General features: G+C 44.9%; 1 protein-coding gene across 6 annotated transcripts in view; it reads left to right on the top strand.

The window, feature by feature from the left end:
• EFCAB6 (EF-hand calcium binding domain 6) overlaps window positions 1–22,033 on the top strand; it is a 232,240-nt gene that overhangs the window by 104,488 nt on the left and 105,719 nt on the right. For 3 of the 6 annotated variants that reach the window (XM_023631419.2, XM_005606763.4, XM_070254168.1), the window contains exons 12-18: window positions 2,677–2,787; window positions 4,985–5,090; window positions 10,923–11,090; window positions 13,400–13,459; window positions 13,549–13,709; window positions 18,711–18,884; window positions 20,459–20,627. In XM_023631419.2, the coding sequence (XP_023487187.2) occupies window positions 2,677–2,787; window positions 4,985–5,090; window positions 10,923–11,090; window positions 13,400–13,459; window positions 13,549–13,709; window positions 18,711–18,884; window positions 20,459–20,627 (949 nt within the window). The remainder of the gene's footprint in view (window positions 1–2,676; window positions 2,788–4,984; window positions 5,091–10,922; window positions 11,091–13,399; window positions 13,460–13,548; window positions 13,710–18,710; window positions 18,885–20,458; window positions 20,628–22,033) is intronic. The other 3 variants (XM_070254171.1, XM_070254170.1, XM_070254169.1) reach the window with 2 other exon arrangements.

The following is a 22,033-nucleotide window of genomic DNA, read 5'->3' as shown; positions in this document are numbered from 1 at the left end:
TTTGCATTTGAAAAAGAGCAGGCTTGTTAAAGTATGAACGTATATTGGAGGAAGGCAAGAGTAGGTATAACAAGACCAATGAGAGATTATTGCAATAATTCCAGTGAAATAAGATGATGGCTTGGCACCATATGTGGATATATGAAGGGATGGATGACTGGATGGATCAGTGATGTGTAATCTAGGTTGAGCTGGCAAGACTCATGGACTGTGATCTTAAAGCAACTTAATCCTGTCTCCCACTGTCCCTTTAAATTTGCTCAATTGGATTTGTTCTTTTGCCCCTGGAGGAAAACATGAGCCGACCTTGGTGTTTCTGGTTTGTCTTGGATCACACAGAGAACCTCAGCGTAGTAACTGCAACAGCCAGTCCCACAGAGTTGTCAAAGCTGTAGGCCTGATTCAAATGAATCGTGTTCCCTCACGCAGTTAGGGCCCGTTGCAGGCAAGAGTAATAACAGGGCACAGATGGCTGCTTCTCCCTTTCCCCACTTGGCACTTCGCTCCTTCTTCATTTTGCAAACTCAGTTCCTGACTCCTCCAGGAATTGGAGTGCACAGAGGAAGGAGGGAAAGAAAGAGGAGCATGAAAATTCCTCTTTGACCGGCACTGCCTGAGGTGGAAACTGCATCCATGGGCCTTCCACGTGTCTGAAGGGTTTCCTTCCATGAGAGCCCTTGTTGGGTTTGGATCTCATCCCATAGTTCTTTGATGAGGGCAAGTGTGTCTCCATCTCGACTGATTGCTTGTTCCATCTTCAGTCCCTGGGACTCTGGAAATAGAAAAGGAAAGCCTTCTCTGTTAATGTCTGTTCATTCTCCCAGGTGGCCTTCTGGGGCAGGAACTGAGATGACACACATGTGTGTTTGCATGTATACACACACACGCACACACACACTTGCTCTTTCTCACATGGCCCACGTCTGATTCACATGAAATCCACATTTCCCTGATGATTCTGATGGAGTGAGGCAACAGTCCTCATGACCCCCTGCTAACACACACACACACACACACACACGCACACATACACACACACATACACACACATACACACACACACACACACCTTTTTTGGTCAGTGGTTAGCCAGCTCATCTCTGATCTGCAGGATTCCTGTTTGGGAGCCAGGCACCAATACATCAGGCGGCCAGTTGCAGGGGTGTCTGTCAGGTTCCCTGAGTAGAACCAGTGCGGCTCAGGGGGCTTGAGGGGAGGAGTGGGCATCCCCAACCCCACCTGGTGCTCGGGTTGGGGCTCACAGCCTATCAGAAGCTCTTCTCCAAAAATATTCTCCTCTCCTCTGCTTTCTGGACCTAGATGTAGGTAAAGAGTTTAAGTTTGTCTAACCAGTTCTCATTCAACCACTAGTTTTTAGCAATCAGAACAGGGTAGTCTGTCTTATACCCGCTTTGGCGTCTCATAGCTGTTGTTTAAGGATTTCAGCCCGAATGCTTTTTGCCGTCCTGTTGTGGAAGCATGGGTGATGCGTGTGTGTAAGTCACATACACAGTAGGGACGGGTGTGCAATTGCACACTTGCTGGTGATGAGCACTGCAGTAGGGGCTTTCTGACCTGTTGGTCTAACCCTTGTAGCAACACCCCTAGTAGATATGATTGTTCCCATTTGACAGATGAGAAAGTAGAGAGTCAGAGTAGTAGGGGGCTTGTCTGAGGCCCCGTGGGCAGGACATGAAGGAGCGGGGACTTGCGCGCTGCGCTTCTGGATCCCAAACCTCTGTTCACATCAGGTTGCTCCTGCTCTGCATCTTGGCACTCTGAGGTTATTGGGCCCTGGGTCGTGGGATCATTTTAACTTTGGCAATTTGTTTTTGAACAATTTTCCAATTACTTATTCTTGCTAAGACTTTAAATCTGTACTGGATTTCTGTTGTTGCCATAGCAAATTACTACAATCCCGATGGCTTAAAACAATACAAAGATAGGCTGCTAAATTCTGTAGCTTAGGAGCCTGATGCCGCTAAAATGGAAGTCTCAGCAGAGCTGCGTTCTTTCTAGAGGCTCCAGGGGCAAATCCATTGTTTGCCTTTTCCAGCTTCTAGAGGCTGCCTGCATTCCTTGGTTTGTGGCCCCTTCCTACATCTTCGGAGCCACAATGGCACATCTCTTTGGTCCTTCTTCTGTCATCACGTCTTTTTTCAGTCTGCAGCTGGGAAAAAGTCTCTGATTTGAAGAAGTCCTGTGATTAGATTGGGCCCAGCTCGATGTTCTTTCTCATCCCAAGGTCCATACGAGTCCCTTTTAATCACATCTGCAAAGTCCCTTTTGCCTCATGAGGTCATGTATTCATAGAGCCCAGGGATTTATGTGGACACTGTGAGGGCCTTTATTCTGCCCACCACGGCAATCGAGCGCTTCACATAATGAATTTGAAACAGTTATTTCATGGACGTTAGAATTTTAATCCAACCCTTTTGTTTCTTCATTCACTGTGTGCTACTCCTAACAGAATGTAGAAACATGGAGATGTATAATCGGTTTGATTTTTCCTTGCTTTTTAAGAATCAATTTATAGTACTGTTTTACTAAATTATTTTGTTTACCTTAGATTTGAAACTTCATGTAAGGTCATTGCCACCATTTCAATTCAATCTTAAGCATCTAGCCTATGCAGAAAAACTGTTTAAAATAATATTTGTGTTTTTTTAAATCCAGATTTGGACTTAAAACCACTGCTAAAGTCAATTGGAAGCAATTTCTAACATCACTTTATGAGTCTCCATGGTTGGAAGTTAACAATATAGTTCCTCCGACAAAAAGAAATAGGTATGTTAAAAAAAAAAGAACTACATTTTAGTTACACTTATCATAATATGTAAAAGGTTAGAGAATATCTGAATTACTTTTTCTTCATTTATTGAATGAAGTTAGTCTTCACTGAATAGTCACCACCTTTTACATAGTGATTTAGTTTGTAAATCATTTTCCATACATTTTTCTTATTTAAAATTGCCTTAAACTATAAGGTAGGCATAATTGTTATTCCAATTTCTAGATGAAAAAATCAGACTATAAGGGGTCTTAACTAGGTCATAGTTAAGTGAGTTGCGGAGGCAGGAATGGAGCTCACACGCTCTGGGTGTGCACACCGACCCCGCCAGCACTGCTCTCTGAGCTTTAAGCGTATTCTTGTGAAATTGTGTATAAATGCGTATCTGCTCAGTGCTTTATGGAAGGGAGCAATACGTGCTAGCTTGTTTCCCAACCACTGTGCGTGGCGCAGAGTTTCTGGGTCACAGGGACTATTTGCCTTGAGCGCCATTATTTCTGTTTTCATCTAGCATCTGTGATGACTTCAGATTTACATTATCACATAAATTGTGGTGGGGGCCCCCACATGTAAAAAAGTGCTTAATAATATGACATTTTAGAATTTAGACTTTTGCTCCAGGAAGCGTTTTGTTTGTGTTGATGCGCGTCCTGTATCGATTACTCTATATAAATCTTAAAGAAAAAGACCAGCTTTAAAATCTCGGCACGTTCATTGAAAGCACTACGCTCTACTGTAAAGTTAAATATACCACGGAGTTAATTCCCATTTCACTAGGTCCTATCCCCATCTCACGGACTTGTGAATATTTAATGAGCTGCCCTGGTTACCAGCCTTCCATGTATTCAGAGCTCCCCTAAACTCCGTTCCTGGGATGCAACTCTATGAGTTCATTTCTTGAGTGACATTACTTCTCTTTCTTTATAATTTTCTTATCTGATAGCACCTTGTCCAGGACTGTAGGAATTAAAGCATGAATTTTATTTACTTTCAAACAGTGGTTCTCAACTAGGGGCACTCTTGGCCCCCAGGAGACATCTAGCAACGTCATGAGACATTTTTGGTTGTCACAACTGGGGTGGAGGGGCTTCGGATGTCTAGTGGGTAGAGGCCAGGGATGCTGCTAAACATCGCACGGTGGAGGGGACAGCACCTCCGGCCCCTCCTCCCACACACACACTCAAGAACTATCCAGCCCCAATGTCAGTGGTACTGAGGTCGAAAGAAACTGCTGCAAAAAGTATCTGTTGATGCCAGTGCTAGTGGTCTTTAGAAAACCTTGTTCCAACGAGTCACGTGAGGAACTCAGACTCAATAATTTTGCCAGTTTGTATGTTGCTTAAAAGTGGTGGTGGTAAGTGTGTTTATTTTTGCACAGCTGGAGAAATGTACAGAGATAATTTTCTGTCTATTAAGATGGCTGAATAGATGCAGCAATAAAACCCTCAAACAAATGTGAGAATCCTTCAGCAGCTAAGCTGATACACTGTCATTCTTTATCTGGTAGGAAATGTCAGACTTTCTAATGGAACACTGGAAAGGGGAGGCCAACAGGAAGATTTTGTTATGAGATGCTGCAGCCCCCTTTCTGATCAGAGCACCCAAGGCTTTGATCTCCAAAGTGGGTGATGGTAGGCCTCCAGGGGCGCATGTGCAGGCAGATGGACCTGCGCTCAGGGGAGGAAGGCAGGAGGCAAGAAAGGGAGCGGGGTCTGCCGCTTTGTGTGGTCCTGGCCATTGCCAGTGGAGAGGGCGGGGTTGTAAAGGTTGATGTCCCTGAGTTCTCATGTGGGTGAGTGTGCTACAGTGTGCAGCCCATACATGCAGAGAGGGGATGATCTCAGCGGTGATCGTGGTCTCCTTCCTGGTGTTTTTTGAGACCAAAGGCACAGACTGGCAAGATGGCCGGCCACAGCTAGTCGGCAGGGGGAGAGGAGCGTGATGGCGCAGCAAAGCTAACTCACGCCAGAGGTGGGGGCGGTGGGGGAATTGCCTCCAGGCCATCTCCCTTGTTAGGAATCACACTAACAGTGTCTGTAACCCAAGCATCTTAGCCTCTCAGGAAAAAGGGCTATCCACAAGTAAAGCGTTATCAGAGTTGTTGTGAGGGTGATTTTTTTTCTTTTTGCACTAAGAAAGAATAAAGTTCAAGAACATAATCTTATTCCTGTTTTCCTCTTAATCTTCTTGTAGCATCAACTCTAGAAATAAATCTTGCAAGGAAAACATTATCACAAAATTATTTAGACATGAAGATCGCTATGCATTGTTGAAGAAAGCACTGCTGCTCACCAACGCTGTAAGACTTTGAAACCCTTCTCTGGTGAAAACTTGTTGTTCCTAAGAATGCTAACACTCAGGGCGAGACCAGTAAAAATTTTATATCCATTCATTTATCCATCCAACAAACACTTTTTGAGTTCCTGTCATATGCTAGGAATTATTCTGAGTGCTTAGGGATACAAGGCCTGACCTCAAGAGTTGGGTCTAGTTGGGAGGACAGGAAAATTTGCTGCGATACAGTAAGAGAGATGCCAGGTGATGAGAACAACGTGTGGTGAGATCGTTAAGAATGGGGTGACTAGTCATTAATTGTTTAATTAACGGATAATTCAGACCTGTTGAAACTTCCCCCGCCCCAGCCTAGAGTTGATGGGTTCTCAACCAACTTGTAGCCATAACAGGAACATTTTCTTAGCTCCAAAATGGCCTATTTCGTTGTTTAATTGTACTGCAAAGCGAGGCTTATTCATGAATTTACAACTTGCTTTGAACATTAGCTCCTGTCCCACTTTCGCGTTTATTTTAGAAAGCGACATTTGGATACTTTGATACACAGCGACATTTCCCAAGTTTGTTGTTTACTAAGCAAGTTCCGTAACTGAATTCCTGGTAAATAGGGAGGAGGGCCCTGAGTTCCTTTGCCTCAGACTCAGAGATGACCGCGCACAAAAGAGAACCTCCTTGGCTTCCGCGTCAGCCTTCTGGAGCCCTCTAACCTGGGGCGGGCTGAGCTCGAGGGCAGCGCTTGGGTGGAGGGCCGTGTGGCCTGGAGGCACTTAAAGGTTTGGCAGTTTGCTCTCTGTCCCGGAGGCCACAGCTCCTCGCCTCTGTCAGTGTAGCATGCCATTGCTGAGGGTTTCTGAGCAGAGTAAAGGTTCAGAGATTTGGGGTCCTGCCCTCCTGGGGGAGATATTTTAGCTGGCATACCTGTTTTAGTTAATCCCTAGGCCTATATGACCCGGTCTCTTCCATTGAAAGAACAGTGATATTGAGCGCTATGTGCCGGCACCATCTTACAGTGATTTACTTGTTTTCACTCACTTCAGCCTCTCAGCACCCCTTTGAGGGAGACACTCTTATTATTCTCATTTGATCCTCGTTTGCTGAGGAAAGGGCGCATGGGGTTAAGTAACCAGCCCGAGGCTCCCAGCTGGTGAGTGCTGGAGCCAGGATTCAAACCCACTGCTCCAGGGCTGGCCCAGGGCTGAGCTGCCCGCGGTGTGCTAGCTGGGCCCCCTCTTAAAGATAAATGAAAGCCCTTCTGTGTTTACCCACCTCAGCTTCTATTAGTGTATTGAAGAAGCAATTTAATTAAAAATAGTGAACTCTTCATCTCCGTTAATGGAGGACTGTAATAATGCTAACCACTTCGAAAATTAGAGCATTTAATAGTCATTGATGTACTGCTCAACAACCAGAACTGATCAACAAGCACATAGTGTAGGTGAGGAACTGAGTGCCTGCCCCATGCTGGGCCCTGCCCTGGGCGCTTAGGCTGAACACAGAGACGAATAATGCAAGGTCCCTGCAACTGGTGAGCTCGCAGTCTGGAGTTTCACATAACAGCGATGACCAGCAAGTGCCTGAGAGTTGCAGAGGGCATGGTTTCCCAGGGGACCCCCCCACCCCCCACCGTTTGCTTTCGTCTTGACCATGTTCTGGGACCTGGAAGGAGAAGGAGAGCAGAGGGAGAGAGCCAGGAGTTGGCAGGGCTGGGCCTTGTGCCTGGCTGCAGAGGACAGCCATGGGAAGCAGGTCCTTCTCCTGCTAGAGAGAGGGACAGAATTATGAGAAGAAGGACTCCTTTAGATCTGCTCCAAGTCATGCATCCCAAGGAGCTGTGTGTGCTGCCTCCATGCACTGCCACCATCTCCCTAAGTGGGCCCAGGCACCCCAGTCACTCTCATTTAAATCAGATGTGGTTCACTTTTTATCACCCAGAAAGAATTCGTACCCTGCCTATTCACCCACTCTTATTCTTAGTGTTATTATTTGTAGCTCACAAGAGTTTATAAATAGAAAGTCTAAAAGAACTTCCAAAAAAATCTTAGAATTAATAATAGAATTTAAAAGGTGATTGGATACAAGGTCAATATGCAAAGATTGATAATATTTCTATAAGCTGCAACAAACAATTATAAAAGAATTTTTAAAAAATCTTTTCTGATAGTTTAAAAAATCAAATACCTATAAATATATCTAACAAAAATGTGCAAATTTCCTTACTGAAGACCACAAAGATTGCTTGTAGAAATAATACCAATCCTTCACAAGCTTTCAGAAAGTATAGGAGGAAGGAGTCCTTCTCAACTCTTTCTCTAAGACCAGTATTACCCTATTACCAAGGCCAGAAAAAGAGATCACAGGAGAAGGAAACCACAGACCAATACTCTTCATGAATATAACTGCAAAAATTCTCAAAAAAATATTAGTGAGCCAAATTCAGCAACATATAAAAAGGATTAAATACTATGACCATGTGGGATTTATCCTAGGATTGCAAGCTTGGTTTGACTTCCACAAAATCGATTAATGTAATACACAATATTAATAGAATTAAGGAAAAAACCATATGATCATCTCAATAGATTTAGAAAAAGTATTTGAAAAATCCAACACTCATTCACGATCACAATTGTCAACAAACCAGGAATAGAAGGGAAATTCCTTAACCTGACAAAGGGCATTTATGATAAAGCCACAGCTAACAGCATAGCTAATGGTAAAAAGACTGAATTCTTTCCCCCTAAGATCAGGAAAAATGCAAGAATGTCAGCTCTTGTTACTTCTTTGCAATATTGTACTAATGTTCTAGACAGTGAAATCAGGAAAGATAAGGAATAAGAGACATCTAGATTAAAAAGGAAGACATAAAACTGTCTTTCTTCACAGACAATGTGATCTTGTAATGGAAAATTCTGACAAATGCACACACAAACTGCTAGAACTAATAAATTACCTCATCAAGGTTGCAGGATATAAGATCAATATACAAAAGTCAGTTATATTTCTATAACTAGCAATGAACAATCTGAAAACAAAAGCAATTCCATTCATGATAACATCAAAAAACAAAATACCAGGAAGTAAATTTAGCAAAAGAAGTGCTAGACTTGTACACTGAAAATTACAAAACATTGTTAACAGAAACTAAAGAAAATGTAAATAAATGAAGAGACATTCTATGTTCATGGATTGGAAGACAATGCTATTAAGATGGCAGTTCTCCCCACTTTGGTCTGTAGATTCAAAGCAAACCCCATCAAAATCCCAGCTGGCTTTTTTGGTAGAAATTGAAAAACCGATCTTAGAATTCATATGGAAATACAAAGGTTGCAGAATAGCTAGAACAACCTTGGAAAAGAAGAATGAAGTTAGAGTACCTAAACTTCCAGATTTTGAGTCTTAGTAAAGCTAGAGTCATAAAGACACTGTCGTACTTGCATAAGGATAGACATATTGATCAATGGAACAGAACTGAGAGTGTGGAAATAAACCCTTATGTTTACGGTCAATTTATTTTTGACAAATTCAATGGGAGAAAGGAAAATTTTTTCAACAAATGATGCTGAGACAATTGGGTATCCCTATGCAAAAGGTGAATTACCTTATACCATATACAAAACTTAGCTAAAAATGGACCACAAACCTAAATATAAGAGCTAAACGAGAAAACTCTTAGAAGACAAATGTATACATCTTCGTGACCTTGTGTCGGGCAAAGATCTCTTAGATATGACACTAAAAGCATGCTCTGTTAAAAAAATCAATAATTGGGCTTATCAAAATGGAAAACTTTTGTGCTTCAAAAGATGCCATTAAGAGAGCAAAAAGACGCCACACCCGGGGAGAACATGTGTGCAAATTATATATCTGGCAAAGGATTTGTATATAGAATATATAAGAATTCTCAGAACTCAATAAGAAGACGACTCAGTTTAAAAAATGGGCAAAAGATTTTAATAGACCTTTCACCAAAGATGATATGAGAATGGCCAATGAGCACATGAAAAGATGCTCAACATTGTTAGACACTAGGAAGATGCAAATCAAAACCACAGTGAGAGGGGTTGGCCTGGTGGTGTAGGGGTTAAGTTCCTGGGTTCTGCTTTGACAGCCCAGGGTTCGTGGGTTCAAATCCTGGGTGTGAGCCTACACACCGTTCATCAAGCCATGCCATGGCGGCATCCCACATGCAAAACAGAGGAAGATTGGCATGGATGTTAGCTCAGGGACAATTTTCCTCAAGCAAAAAGAGGAAGATTGGTAAAAGATGTTAGCCAGGGCCAATTTTCCTCACAAAAGAATAAAAAGAAGGAAAAACCACGATGAGATCCCACTAGGATGGCTACAGTCAACCCACTTAGACAATAGTAAGTGTTGACGAGGATGTCAAGGTGGAACTCTCATACACTCCTGGTGGAAGTGTAAAATGGTACAGCTGCTGTGGAAAACGACGTGGTAGTTTCTTTAAATTTTAAACAGAAATTTACCACGTGATCCAGGAGTTCCACTCCTAGGTATCTGCCCAAGAAAAAAGAAAAACATACGTCCACACAAAGCCCTGTGTATAAATGTTCATAGCAATATTATTCATCATTTCCAAACTGGAAACAATGCAAATGTTCATCAACTTGTGACAAGATGAAATGTGGCATATCTGTACAATGGAATAAAACAGGAATAAAAGGGAACAAAATATGGATCCACGCTGCATTATGGATGAACCTCAAAAACATTATGCTAAATGACAGGAGCCAGATGCAAGACACATACAGATGCATATATTCTATGAGTCTATTTCCATGAAATATCCAGAGAAAAGCGAAAATAGAGAGACAGAAAATAGATTCGTTGCCTTAGGTTGGGGATGGAAATGGGGAGTGACTGCAAATGGGCACAAAAATTCTTTTCAAGATGATGAAAGTGTTCTGGAATTAGATAGTTGCACGATGCTGTAAATTTATTGAAAATCATAAAAAATTATTTGTCAGTGATTCCTATTTGGAGATTAAAATTTTGATTATCCCTCTCAAACCAAAAAGTAAGCATGCATATATCCTCTAAATTATTTAATTTTCTCCAGGACACTCTTATATCCTGTTCAGATTTTGGACCCCAAAGTACTAGTTGACATTTATACACTGCCTTATCACTTAATAAGCCCTTTTGTCGCATTGATATTCACAGTATCTCTCTATGAGGAGGTAGAGGTTCTTTATTTCCCCTGTCTTTCCAGTAAACAGTCTCTCTCAATTTTGATATTTAATTTACTTATTGGTAATTTTTTATTCTGGTGGAAGAATTCGCCTCATAGTATTTTGCTCATAATACGTTTTCTTTATGCAGTGTGGCTGAAATTTTTCTTGCTAAGTAATTGTCCATTTAGGTAATTGATGAGGTCGGGGGTAGTAAAAATAAGCATAAGTAATATTCTTAGTAAATTGGCAAGTTGTAATTGAATTGCCGGGAAGTTTTGTGCCCCATGTGGCTGAACCACGTAGCCCTCAGGTGGGGTGGGCAGAAGGAACTCTTCAAGCCGCCTGTGGCAGCCAGCATTTAGCCTGTCCCCACCAAGGGGTCAGCCCATGCCCACCACATGGGCCCCTTCCCCCTCTCCTGCCGCGTCCTGGTGGAGCACTGTAGGAACTGCACTTGAAAGTTCCGGCGTGCCCCACCCCCACTGCCCTGGGCACGCGCGCCAGGTCATGATCATCAGTTGAGGTAGTCTTGTTTCAAATCATAATTCTGTTTGGCCAAAGCTCACTCTTTATCAAATGATGCTAAATATAGATAATGCTTTTCCTTCCTTTTTTTAAAATTCCCTTATATACCCTCGCATGCTCAGCAACCTGATGGACAGATAACAGGGGAAGAATTGCGACGTATTCTAAATTGCATGGTTGTAAAAATAAGTGATTCGGAATTCAAAGAACTAATGCAAATACTTGACCCTGGAGGCACCGGCTGGGTCAACGTCAACACGTTGGGTGAACTGCTGGAAGAGAAGGCTGCGGTAGGTCTGATAATAACTGCATGTTTGATTTCCTATTTATGGCAGGAAACTTGAGTGTTCTGAGTAAAATAAGGGATGCTCATGAAATAGGCTTTAAATAAATAAATGACTTCACACTTTTCAGTTGAGTTAATTTTCATTTTAAGCAAGAGTCAGGGGTTGTTTGATTTTAACTTTTAGTCTCTAAGTCTTATTGCAGGCTGGTAGTTGCCGTCCTTGGATGGCATCCTTCATATGCAGGCTGTGGCTTCTTCTCACAGGGCTGCAACTCACTCCTCACGTGACGATGTCTACAAGAGGTGTGTCTGGGAATCACCCCTCTGGTTTGTCAGTATTTTTAGAGTTTTTATGTTAGTTCACCTTTTTAAAAAATAACTCCTTGTTGCTTCTAGTGACTGACACTTGCTTTAAGTATTTGTTTCTTTTGACCGAAAAGTTAACATAGTTTTCTATTAGAAATGCTTCCCTATTAGCATTTAAAAATTTTAAGAACTTTAAAAAATCAAATTAGTTTCAGATAATCATGCAATAGCATTAACAAATTCTTGTTGAAACGTCTGTTAAGGACTTCTTTTAATAGGTACAGATTAGCTTTTCATTTGAATATGATGATTTCCTGAGTGCCCACCTTGTGCAAGGTGATAACCGTGTCCTAAACCAACATCAGCTGGTCCTTCTTGAACTCTAATCAAACCCGAGTCCCAGAGCCCTTTCACACGCAGAAACGAATCACTGCACCTGTTCCACCTGTTCCTGAACTCCGCTGTGGGGCAGACCCTGTGTTGACTCTCGAGAACCCTTGCCTCTGACCATCACAGCAACCTGCACACAGTTTTTTTATTTAAAAACAAAAATACAGCCGTGTAAGCAGTCTGCTCTCCACGGGCCAGTGGCACAGTCTTGGCTGAATATACATCAGATCCCGTCAGCCTCCGTGCCTTCGGGACTGGTAGGATAAGGCAGACCTTCCCGACCTGCGTGACAAGGTGCTCTGTGGTCCAGCCTTGCTGCCTCTCTCACTGTCTTCTTCTCCTTGGGCCTCAGGCTCCCTCCTCCATCCTTGGCGTGTGCTGCAGCTCCCTCCAGGATTCCCTTCCTGCTTCTCTTGTCTGTGACGGGTCTCAATGCACCTGACATCTTCCCAGAGACCCTCTCTGACATCTGTGATGCAGCCTATCTCGTGTCATTGACCCCACACACCTGTCGAGTCATGGTGTCACTTGTGTGTCCCTATGTGGTCATACCTCCATGGCACACTCACAGAGTGATTTGTTGAGTGAATAATTAATATAAGTGAATGAATTAGAAAACACAGAAAAACACACGAGTAGAAAAAAATAAAAATCACCACTAATTCTAAAATAGAGGAATTGTTAGAAACTCATACTTTTTGTATATTTTTCCAAACCTCTATACACACACACACACACAAACTTTCTGAGGGCAGTTTTATTGAGGTATAATTGATACGCAAAAACTGCAAGTATTGAATGTGTACAATTTGATGTGTTGCATACATACTTTCATATATGACAGCTATTTTATTTTAAAATGAGATCATATAATTTATGACTTTTTAGTCATTTACTAACATATTGTTAACACTTAATGTCAATAAAAATTCTGCTATATAATTTTAAAAGATACCGAGTGACTATTTCCCTGTTGCTATGACCTGGGTGTTCATGGCGTTTTCCTTTTATAAATTTCACTGCAATGAGTGTAGTGCTGCCTGCTTTGTGGCATCACTCTGTGATTATTTCTTTAGTATGAATTTCTAGAAATGGAATTATTGGGTCAAAGAACATATACTTTATTTTTTTAATTATTTAAATTATTTTAAAAGAGGAATATACATATAAAGTACAAAATGCAAAGGATGCAAAGGGAATACGGTGAAAAGCGAGTTTTCCTTCCAGCCCTGTGCCCTCACCACTCCCCAGAGCAGGCCCTGTCACTCTCGACTCTGTCAATAATCAAAGTGACTAATATTATCCCTTGTCAGCACTGGCGACTTGCTTCCTTTTCCATTTTTGCCATTCTGATCAGCAAACATGCCGTCTCATTATTCTTTTGCTTTGCATTTATTTAATTTCTAGGTGACAATTTTTTTTCAAGTTTATTGTACTTTTTGTTACATGTTGTTCTCCCCATTTCCAGAGGAGGATTAGAGGGCACACGCTCCTGCTCAAGGGCTCAAAGCTGTTAGTCCATCGGGGGCAAAGCTGACAGTCCACGTCCTCTGCCTGCAAAGCCCCTGCCGCCTTTCTGAGTGATTTGTGTTTATTTCCTTTCTCTTTCCCAATTAGACGGGAAGAACCTCCTCCTGTGCAGACACCAAGGCGCCTCTCCTCCTGGCTTGGGATTCAGTAAGTAACACTTTCCCGCGTGGTCCCAGGTGCTCCTGCCCCAGCTTAGAAACGTGCGGCTTGGTAGACATGTTTGTTTTCTGTGTTAGGTGGAAGAAATTGTTCATGACGCGATTACTAGGAACCTACAAGCTTTCTATAATATGCTACGGTCATATGACCTCGGAGACACAGGGCTCATTGGTCGAAATAATTTCAAGAAAATCCTGCGCATATTCTGCCCATTTTTAACGACTGAGCATTTAATAAAGTAAGTTTTTTGGTAACAGAATTAATTCGTCATGTTTTTCATCAAGTCTTTGATAATTCTAAATCTTTTTCTATGTATGTGTGCAATATTAGTAGGTAAGATTGCTAATAGCTACTATTTATGGAGTCCTTACTAACAGTGAACGTCGGCTGAGAGTTCGGCGTATGCTACATGATTTAGTCCTCACACAGCCACACGAGGTAGCTCTTATTCCTTTCCACGGATAGGGAAACTGAGAGCTGGAGAAGTTAAGCACGTCCTCAAAGTCACACAGCTAGCGAGCAGTGGAGCCTGGCTTCCATCCCGAGTCTCCATGACCCTGGGCTCTTCATCCTCCTCCCGTTCGACCTCCCAGGTGTCTGGCTATGGTCAGCCATACTGTAAATGTAGCTTGAATTATATTTTTGTTTCACCTTAGTTTAAAACAATTTGTAACGGATGAACCGGAGCTGGGGAGCAGAGATACTAAGAGAAAGGAGAGAACAGTGTCTTGAAGGCCCCTGTGGGTCTCCTGCCACGTGTCTCTTTGACCCTGTGCACGTCTCACCTTGGGGCCTAGAGCCCGGTGGCTTCACTCTCTGCGGATGACTTTGAGAACCTGCCCTTCTGCAGAGGCTGATGCTCAAATGCCAGTGCCCAAACGCCCACTGTCCGCTCGGGCTCGCTGGACAGGACTCAGGCTGCACGGCCTCAGCAACTGTTTGGTCCAGGGTCCCCAGCGTGGGCAGTGACCTGGGAGACTACTCTAGGTGGAAATCCAGTCCACTCACAGGGGAGAAAGTTACTCTAATTCTCTTTCAGTCCTGCTGATTGCAATGTTACAAATTGTATCTGTTGACGTGATTGTTTTGTTGTTTTGTTGTGAATTGTTTTGTTGACGTGACAGTGATTTAAAGGGACCTGAGACACAACTGGTCTACTGGTAGCTGTTGGCCACCTGTGTCTCCTTTCTGTGGACATTTGTGTTTCAGAGCCCATTTCTCCTCAGGTTGGTTTTTGTAGGAAAAGGAAGATTTTTCAGAAGAGGAGGGCGAGGCAGAGACTTGCTGAGCGGGAGAGGGTCACAGAGGGCCTGGTGTGCTCAGCTGCGCATTTGCGTTCATCCAAGTGTGTCAAATGTTTGCACAAAGATCAGTTTGCTAGTGTGTTGACGAAACAGGCAAGGGGAGAAACAAGTGACAGCAAGTCAAGAGAGAAGGTTCTAGAAAGAGCTCAGGGGAGAGGTAAGGGTCTGGGCTGAGGTTGAGGGGAGAGAAGCAAGAGGCCACGTTGACATCCCGTCTGCAGGGCCTTCGGTTGCTCATGGCCTTTGACGTGTGCAGTCACTCGAGAGGGGCCCAGCACTGATGGGCAGTCCACTTATTCCTGCACTTAGTCTTTCCCTCATTGAGTATCAGGGAGCGCCTACTGCATACCCGGTCCCACAAAATAGGTTTACAGGAATCCCATTATTTCCAGGGCAGTCAAATATGGAGGAAATAGATGCAGACAAACCTAGCGTGGCATATGAGCCCTATAGGAACTCATGCACAGGCTGGAAGAACACCGAGGAGGAGCGCTCCCCTATGCCGGGGAGCTGGGGCAGGTGGCACCGCCTGTGAGGAGCTCCCTGGGGATGTGATGCGTGAGTCTGGAGAAGAAAGATCAGGGCATTTCAGGACACGGCATAGCAGGGAGAAGCCCAGAGGACTAGGGGTAGGTGGCACATTCAGGGAGTGGCAAGTCATGTGGGACTACTGGGCCAAGACGTTTTGTAGGCAGGAACAGTAGAGGGATGATGCCAAGGGTCAGGCAAGAATGACTGTGCACCTTACTGAGGAACTGGATTCATCTGGCAGGGCAGGAGTTCTCCACCAGCATCTTAGAATCATCTGGAACGCCTGGAGAATCCGAATGCCCGTGCCCCGTCCACAGGCTGAGCGAGGCACCGTTATGTTAAAGTCCTTGCTGGCTCTGATCTGCAGCCACAGTTGAGAGGCACAGCGAGGGGGAGCCGGAGCCCGTGAGGTGGCTTTCAGTGGGGGCAGGTGACAGTTTCAGACTTGCACTTAGAACAGTCTTTCTGGCTCCACACAGGGAGGAGGAAAAGGACGGGGGCCTGAAACGAGTAGTGGCAGTGCCCCCACGGAGGGGCGGCCGCTTTGTGGTAGTAGAGGGACAATAGTAGAGGTGGCCGCAGACGTGGAGGGGACGGAAAAGCAGGCAAGGGAGTCTCTGGTGACAGCCAGCGGCTGCTCAAGCAGCCGAGTGAGAGGCAGTGCCGTTGCCAGTTAGGAAACACAGGAAAAGTCAGCAAGTCAGGGTGAAGACACCCAAGGGAGACTCCAGGAGGGTGTGGGGCTCGGAGAGGAGTCTGGACGGAGATGCGATGCCGGAGTTGCAAGGCGTCTGGAGAATGTAGTGTTGAGAAAAGGGTTCTAGTGTATTGGTTGTGTCGGCAACTGGCTGTTTGAGATCCATTCGCCATGAGGTAGCCAGGCTTTGTCTGACCTGCAGCGTGATGGCGTTGAAACCCTGCTTAAAGCGCTTGGGCGTCCTGTTGCCATGAGGAAAACATCCGGAGCGTGGCTTCCCAGGCCCTCGTGGTCCTCGCACCTCTCCAGGGCTTGGGCTCTGCAGCCTGACTGGCTGGACTCACGTCCCGGCTCGACCCTGGCCTAGCTGTGAACTTGGGCAGCTCACTTACCCGCTCCCAGCCTCTCCTTCCTCACTCAAATGACTCGCAAGAGTTGTGGGAAGCGCAGATGAGAGAGGGGACGTAGAGCCTCTCACGGGCGCCGAGTCGCAGGAAGTCCTCGTGGCCGTTTGCTGGGGCTGTTCCGCTGGTCTCCGCTCAGCTGGACCGGACTGCTTCCTATTAAAACTCTGAGCTCTGTCTTGCCCCTGGGCTTTCAGATGATCCGTGTCCTCAGTTCTGAATGAGCAGCCTCCCGGCCGCTTGAAGCTCCATGCGGTGGGGCTGGTTCTGGTTTGTTCAGAGCTGCAGCACAGTGCTCGGTGCGTAGTAGCATAAGTATTTGTTGAAGCGGTTATGATCACCGTGAATACTTACCGAGCAAGCATGGCTTCAGAGCTCGTGCTCTGCCCCCGCGTCGTGTGTAAGCCGCCAGTGTGCCGTCCTGGGCCTGTTTTGCTGCTGTGGCTTGTTGAGCACAGGCGCACGCAGCCTGCCAGCCCCAGGGCCAGGAGCTCTACGTGCATCCTCCTCCTCGATCTTTACAGCAGTCCTCTGAGGTCGGAACTTTTATCGTGTGCATTTTGCAGATGAGGAGACTGAGCACAGAAAGGGAAAGTGCCCCAGGTCAGCGGTTCGCAACCCTTTTAGACTCTCAAAAATTATCGAGGACTGCAAGAGTTTTTGTCACATGGAGTATATCTACTGGAGTTTACTTTATTAGAAAGTAATACTCAGACAGTTAAACACTGTTACTGCAGAAAACAAAAGTGTGCTTCCTTGTTGTGTTTCCCTGTAGGCTCAAGGAAAACTTTGGGATTTCAAAATAATGATTTATTGGGTGGTAATGAGGGTACAGAAATGACAGCAGGTATAACCAAGGGTAGCCAGTAATGAGCTAATAAAGTGCAGCAAAGAAGCTGTTAATCCCTGAAAACTCACTCCAGCTCCTCATTTATATCTTAAACGTTTCCACAGCCTTAGAAAATGTGAGGGAGCCAGCCTACACGGGCACGCCTCCCATCGGGGGTCAGAGAGAGGGGTGATCATGCGCTGTGTACTCAGACTTCGAGAAGTCCACTGCTCATGCGAGAGACTGATGGGGGAAAAGACAGATGATCTTAGTATTAATACTGACATGATTTTGGCCCCACTAGTGCCCTGGAAGCGTCCGCAGAGGCACCCGCGTGTGCGCGCCTCCAGTCCTGGAGCTGTGAAGTCACAGAGCTCACATTCGCCCCCAGGCCGGCCGGTCCCAGGGCCCACGCCCATGACTACTGTGCTCTGTTGCCTTGTGCGTTTTAATGAACATGCAGCATTTTGTTCTGGGCCTCAGGCTCCACCAAGTTTACAACAATGACCATGTGCAACTTTTATGATGAGAAAAATATTAAATGAAATGTTGGCAAAGAAATAGATCCTGCCATATTAGTGGTTTCCTACATTTTTCTAAAATATTTGCATGTGCCAAAATTCCAATACAAGTACTTCCATAAGGGTTGAGAACAACGAAGCTGGAGCACGTTACCCTTTCTGGACTCAGTACGTAATATAAGGACTACCAAAATTTCCAATTAAAGTAATTTTTTTCTGTTTTTACATTTGTTATATCTGTATTGCAATATTCTTTACAAACAACAAACTGCATGTATTTAAATGATACAATTTGAGGAAATCCATCGTGTGTATGCATCCATGAAACCCTCACAAGCTGTCAATCAAAACGTCAAACATTTTCATCAGCCCCCAAAGCTTCCTTGTGCCCTTTTGCAATTCATCTCTTCCACCCTCCTAGCAACTGCTGATCTGCTCTGTCACTACAGATTGCTTTGCATTTTCCAGGATTTTATAGAAATGAAAGCATACAAGATGTTCTCCTCTTTGTCAGGCTTTATTCATCAGGCATAATGATTTTGAGATGCGGTCATGTTGTTAGGTGTAGCCACAGTTGGTTCCTTTTCATTGCTGAGTAGAATTCCATCGGACGGCCTTGCCACGGATGGTGGGATCCATTCATCTCTTGATGGACATTTGGTCTGTTTCCATTTTTTGACTGTTACAAATGCAGCTGTACATATTGTACAAGTCTTTGTGCAGACATCCATTTTTATTTCTCTGGGGTAGATGCCTAGGGGTGGAATGTCTCGTTCCTCTGGTAAATGTAGACTCAATTGCGAAACTGTCTTCGACCGTGGCCACGCCGTTTTACACCCACCAGCAGTGGATGAGGCGGGAGGAACGCGCATCCTCGTCAGTGCTTGGTGGGGGTCCGTCTTTCTAATTTTAGCCATTCTAATGGGGGTGTTCTAATTATTTTGAAAATCCAGACTCTGCAGTAAGTTTCACGATATGGCTTCGGGGAGAATCCTTTACAAGAAACTTTTGACATGCCTAGGAATTAAAGGCCCGCCTGCCATCTCTCCAGTTCTTGTTCCAAAGGATCAGCTGTCAAGGGAACAACCTCAGAAAGAGGAAGAGCAGCAGCCGGATCTTTCTGAGAGGTAAAAGGAAAACAAACCGAGAGCTCCTATGAAAACCACGTGCTGTTGCGGAAGGGGTAGTGAGTAAATATTTGTTGACTAAATGAGTATTTTAATATTTTATTATTTTGATAAGAAAGATGGCAAACTGTAAATACAGTGACTAGAGTTGGGGAGTTTTAGAGCGAGCAGAGATCTGAGGAATTATTCAGTCGACCTGTTAGTTTAGAGACGACAACACTGAGGTCTGAGAGCTTTGGGGACTTGCCTCAGGTTCCGCACAAACTTTGTGGCCATCCCGGGTCAAGAATCCCGGACTGCCTGCCACTCAACTGCTACACACCCGTATGCACATTTATTCTTTTCCAGAAACCTAGATTCCTTATCACTGTGTAGTATTTATTGCAAAATACACCCGTTAAACTGCTTAACATTTTCTAACGTGAATGATAGAATTATTAAAATGATTGCCAAATTGAATTGTCACAATAAAACATACTTAGTCAATCTATTAAAAATCGGGCTGATGAATATGCTAGCTCTTCTTCGTTTTGAAAAATATAGGTTTAGTCAAATGAAAAGATATTATTTTAACTTGCTTGTTCGTGGCTTGTAATAAATCCATAAGGAAAGGTGAAATGGAGAGCTATGCAGCAGACTTCACTTTGTCATAGCCCTTTTTAGAAGTTCTTAAGCAGAGGGTGATGGGGTATTTTAATGCTGTGCTAATGGAATTTGAATATCTGGGCATTTCAGTAGTAGCTGCCTTATAAATGGGCAGAAAATGGTATTTTAAGAGAAAGGTTAAATATTCATGATGAGATATGCCGGCCTTCTCGAACTGGTGAAAGAAATAATGGCAGTTAAGCATTTCATAAAATGTGGGCGTTCCTGGGGAGCCCCTAAAGTTGACAGAAGCTGCAGGAAAGGAGTCAGAGTCCGCTATCAGTGACTCCCTCGTGGCTGTTCTCCCCTCAAAATGGGGCCCAAGAGACTTCTGGAAAGCTGAAGAAATCATTGTTCTCCTGTCACGCGTACGCTCTCACACCCACACACAGCACAGCACCTCCCCCGAAATGTATATTTTATTAATCTACTTGGAATGATGGTGGACCTGCTTCCTGCCCATGGATGTTCGATGACTTCTTTGATCTCGTTACCACCAAACAGCCTGTTTAATTTAAAGCTTCAGAATGGGCTCTGACTTTTAATTTTCCAGTTCACAAAAATACCCTGTTTCAGCATGGCTGCCCAGTCACACGCCATGTTCGGGCAGCTCAGAGCACAGTGGAGGCCCTAGCACAGGGACAGCCCGTGTCCTCTTCCTGAGTGCCCCACCCCGCCTGCCCCCACACGCTGGCACCGCAGGAAGAGCTTTGACCAGACGCAGAGCTGCTGACCTGCAGTTCTGGCTCCGGAACCTACAACCAGTCCCCAGGCCACTCCATCTGTCTGAGCGTCTGGTTCCTCGTCTGAGAAGCGGGGGTGGTAATCGTCGTGGTGGGGTGTGGCGTGTGGCGTGGGGGTCCTCTAGACCTGTGGTGAGGTCTGCAGGAAGTGCCCCGCTGCAGCTGAACACCTGCTCGTGATTTCAGAGCCAAGCCCGCTGAGAGCGAAATCACCGCGACCAGGAAGATGGCCAAGGAGGAGGTGATCGAAAAACTCAAAAGCTGCATACGGCGGCAGGACCCAGTGTTCAGAAGGCAATTTCTTGACGTCAGCAAGGAACTTCATCGCAAAATTAATGCGCATGACTTCAAGAAGGTAAGAGAATGGGTTTCTCTGTGTTTCTGTCTCTCCTGAAGAAGTTCGGTTGTTTTATTACTAACATGTGCTAAAGGATAGCCGGAAAGTTTTCAGGAAGCGTCTGTTCCCAGGCAGAGCAGATCCACTTCTAGGCATCTTTCAGCACTTTGAAAGGATTCTTTTGGCCAAAAATGTCTTTGGCAACTTTCTTAAGAGAATATTTTTGATGTGGATGTGGCCAGTTTTTGATCCTTAAGCTTTCAAAACAACAGATTCATCAATGCCTTGTTTGGTCGTCCACTGGGGAGCTGGCTTGTGCATCGTGGGGCCGAATGGGGGTGGAATGAAAGCAGCGCGGACCCCTCTCTGCCAGTGAGGCGTCCCTGTGATGCTGCGATAGCACAGCTGTGGTTTGTTCCTTGAGACGGAGGCAAAAATCTGGGAGTGAAATCTGGGACGCTCAGAGCGCTGATTTGCATGTGCTTATGGGAAGGGGTGAGCGTCTGCCAGAAAGGACACAGGCTTCTCGGGAATTCATTTAAATGATTGCTTAAAATTCCTATTATGATCCCTCTAGTAATCATCTTCAGTTATTTTTAAGGAAAGCATTTCAGCTAATGTGTAGCAGTGTCCATGTGGACAAATTCAGAAGAAGGCAATGAAATATATTTCCAAGAAGAGAATAATTGTATTAGTAGCTGCTGTTTGTCTAGTGCCTGCCCCCATGCCAGGTGCTGTCATAGGCTCCGATCGTGTCTTGTGTCCAAGCCTGCTGACAGCAGCCCCCTGGAGGACAGCTGGAGGAGGGGGCGGGGCTTGAGGCACAGAGGTGGGATCAGATAGCTATCGAGACTGTCCGGAGCCTGCTCTCCCCAACAGAGCGAAATAGAAGGTGTGCAGGACCCGATGCTGTGTGAGCGTGTGGGGCGTGGTGAGGAAGATGGATTCAAGAAATACTTAGGAATAAGAGTTCGGGAGTAAGGGAGAGGAAAGGCTCAAGGATGGTTCCCAGGTTTCTGGTTTGGGGAACCAGGTGGCTGATAATTAGTCACTGATGACTCTGATGAGAGCAATTTCTGTGGAGTGAATGAGGGTAAGTGGGTGCGAATCATCTAACTCTCCCAGGGCACCTTGTCCTAGGTTCTGGTTCCCCCCAAGTCACCTGGCACCAGTCCTGACCCTTAGTACGTAATAGTCTCCAACGATCACGGTGCTCGGCGTTCTTGATTCAGAGTCAGTTCATGGGTTCACAGAAACTAAGAACCAACCTTAGTCTGCCTCTGAGTTTTCAGAGAGGGGAACCGGTTACCTTAGAGAAGAGCAGTAGGTGGTGGCACAGCAGGGACTGACACCCATGACTGGTGACTCCGAGGACCGCTTCCTGCCCCTGCTCACCTGAGAACACCTTTAGGTCCATGAGCTCA

This window comes from Equus caballus, chromosome 28 (genome assembly GCF_041296265.1).
Source record: "Equus caballus isolate H_3958 breed thoroughbred chromosome 28, TB-T2T, whole genome shotgun sequence".
Classification (NCBI taxonomy): domain Eukaryota; kingdom Metazoa; phylum Chordata; class Mammalia; order Perissodactyla; family Equidae; genus Equus; species Equus caballus.
The sequence above is the reverse complement of the archived record's forward strand: the minus strand, read 5'-3'. Positions and strand labels throughout refer to the sequence as shown.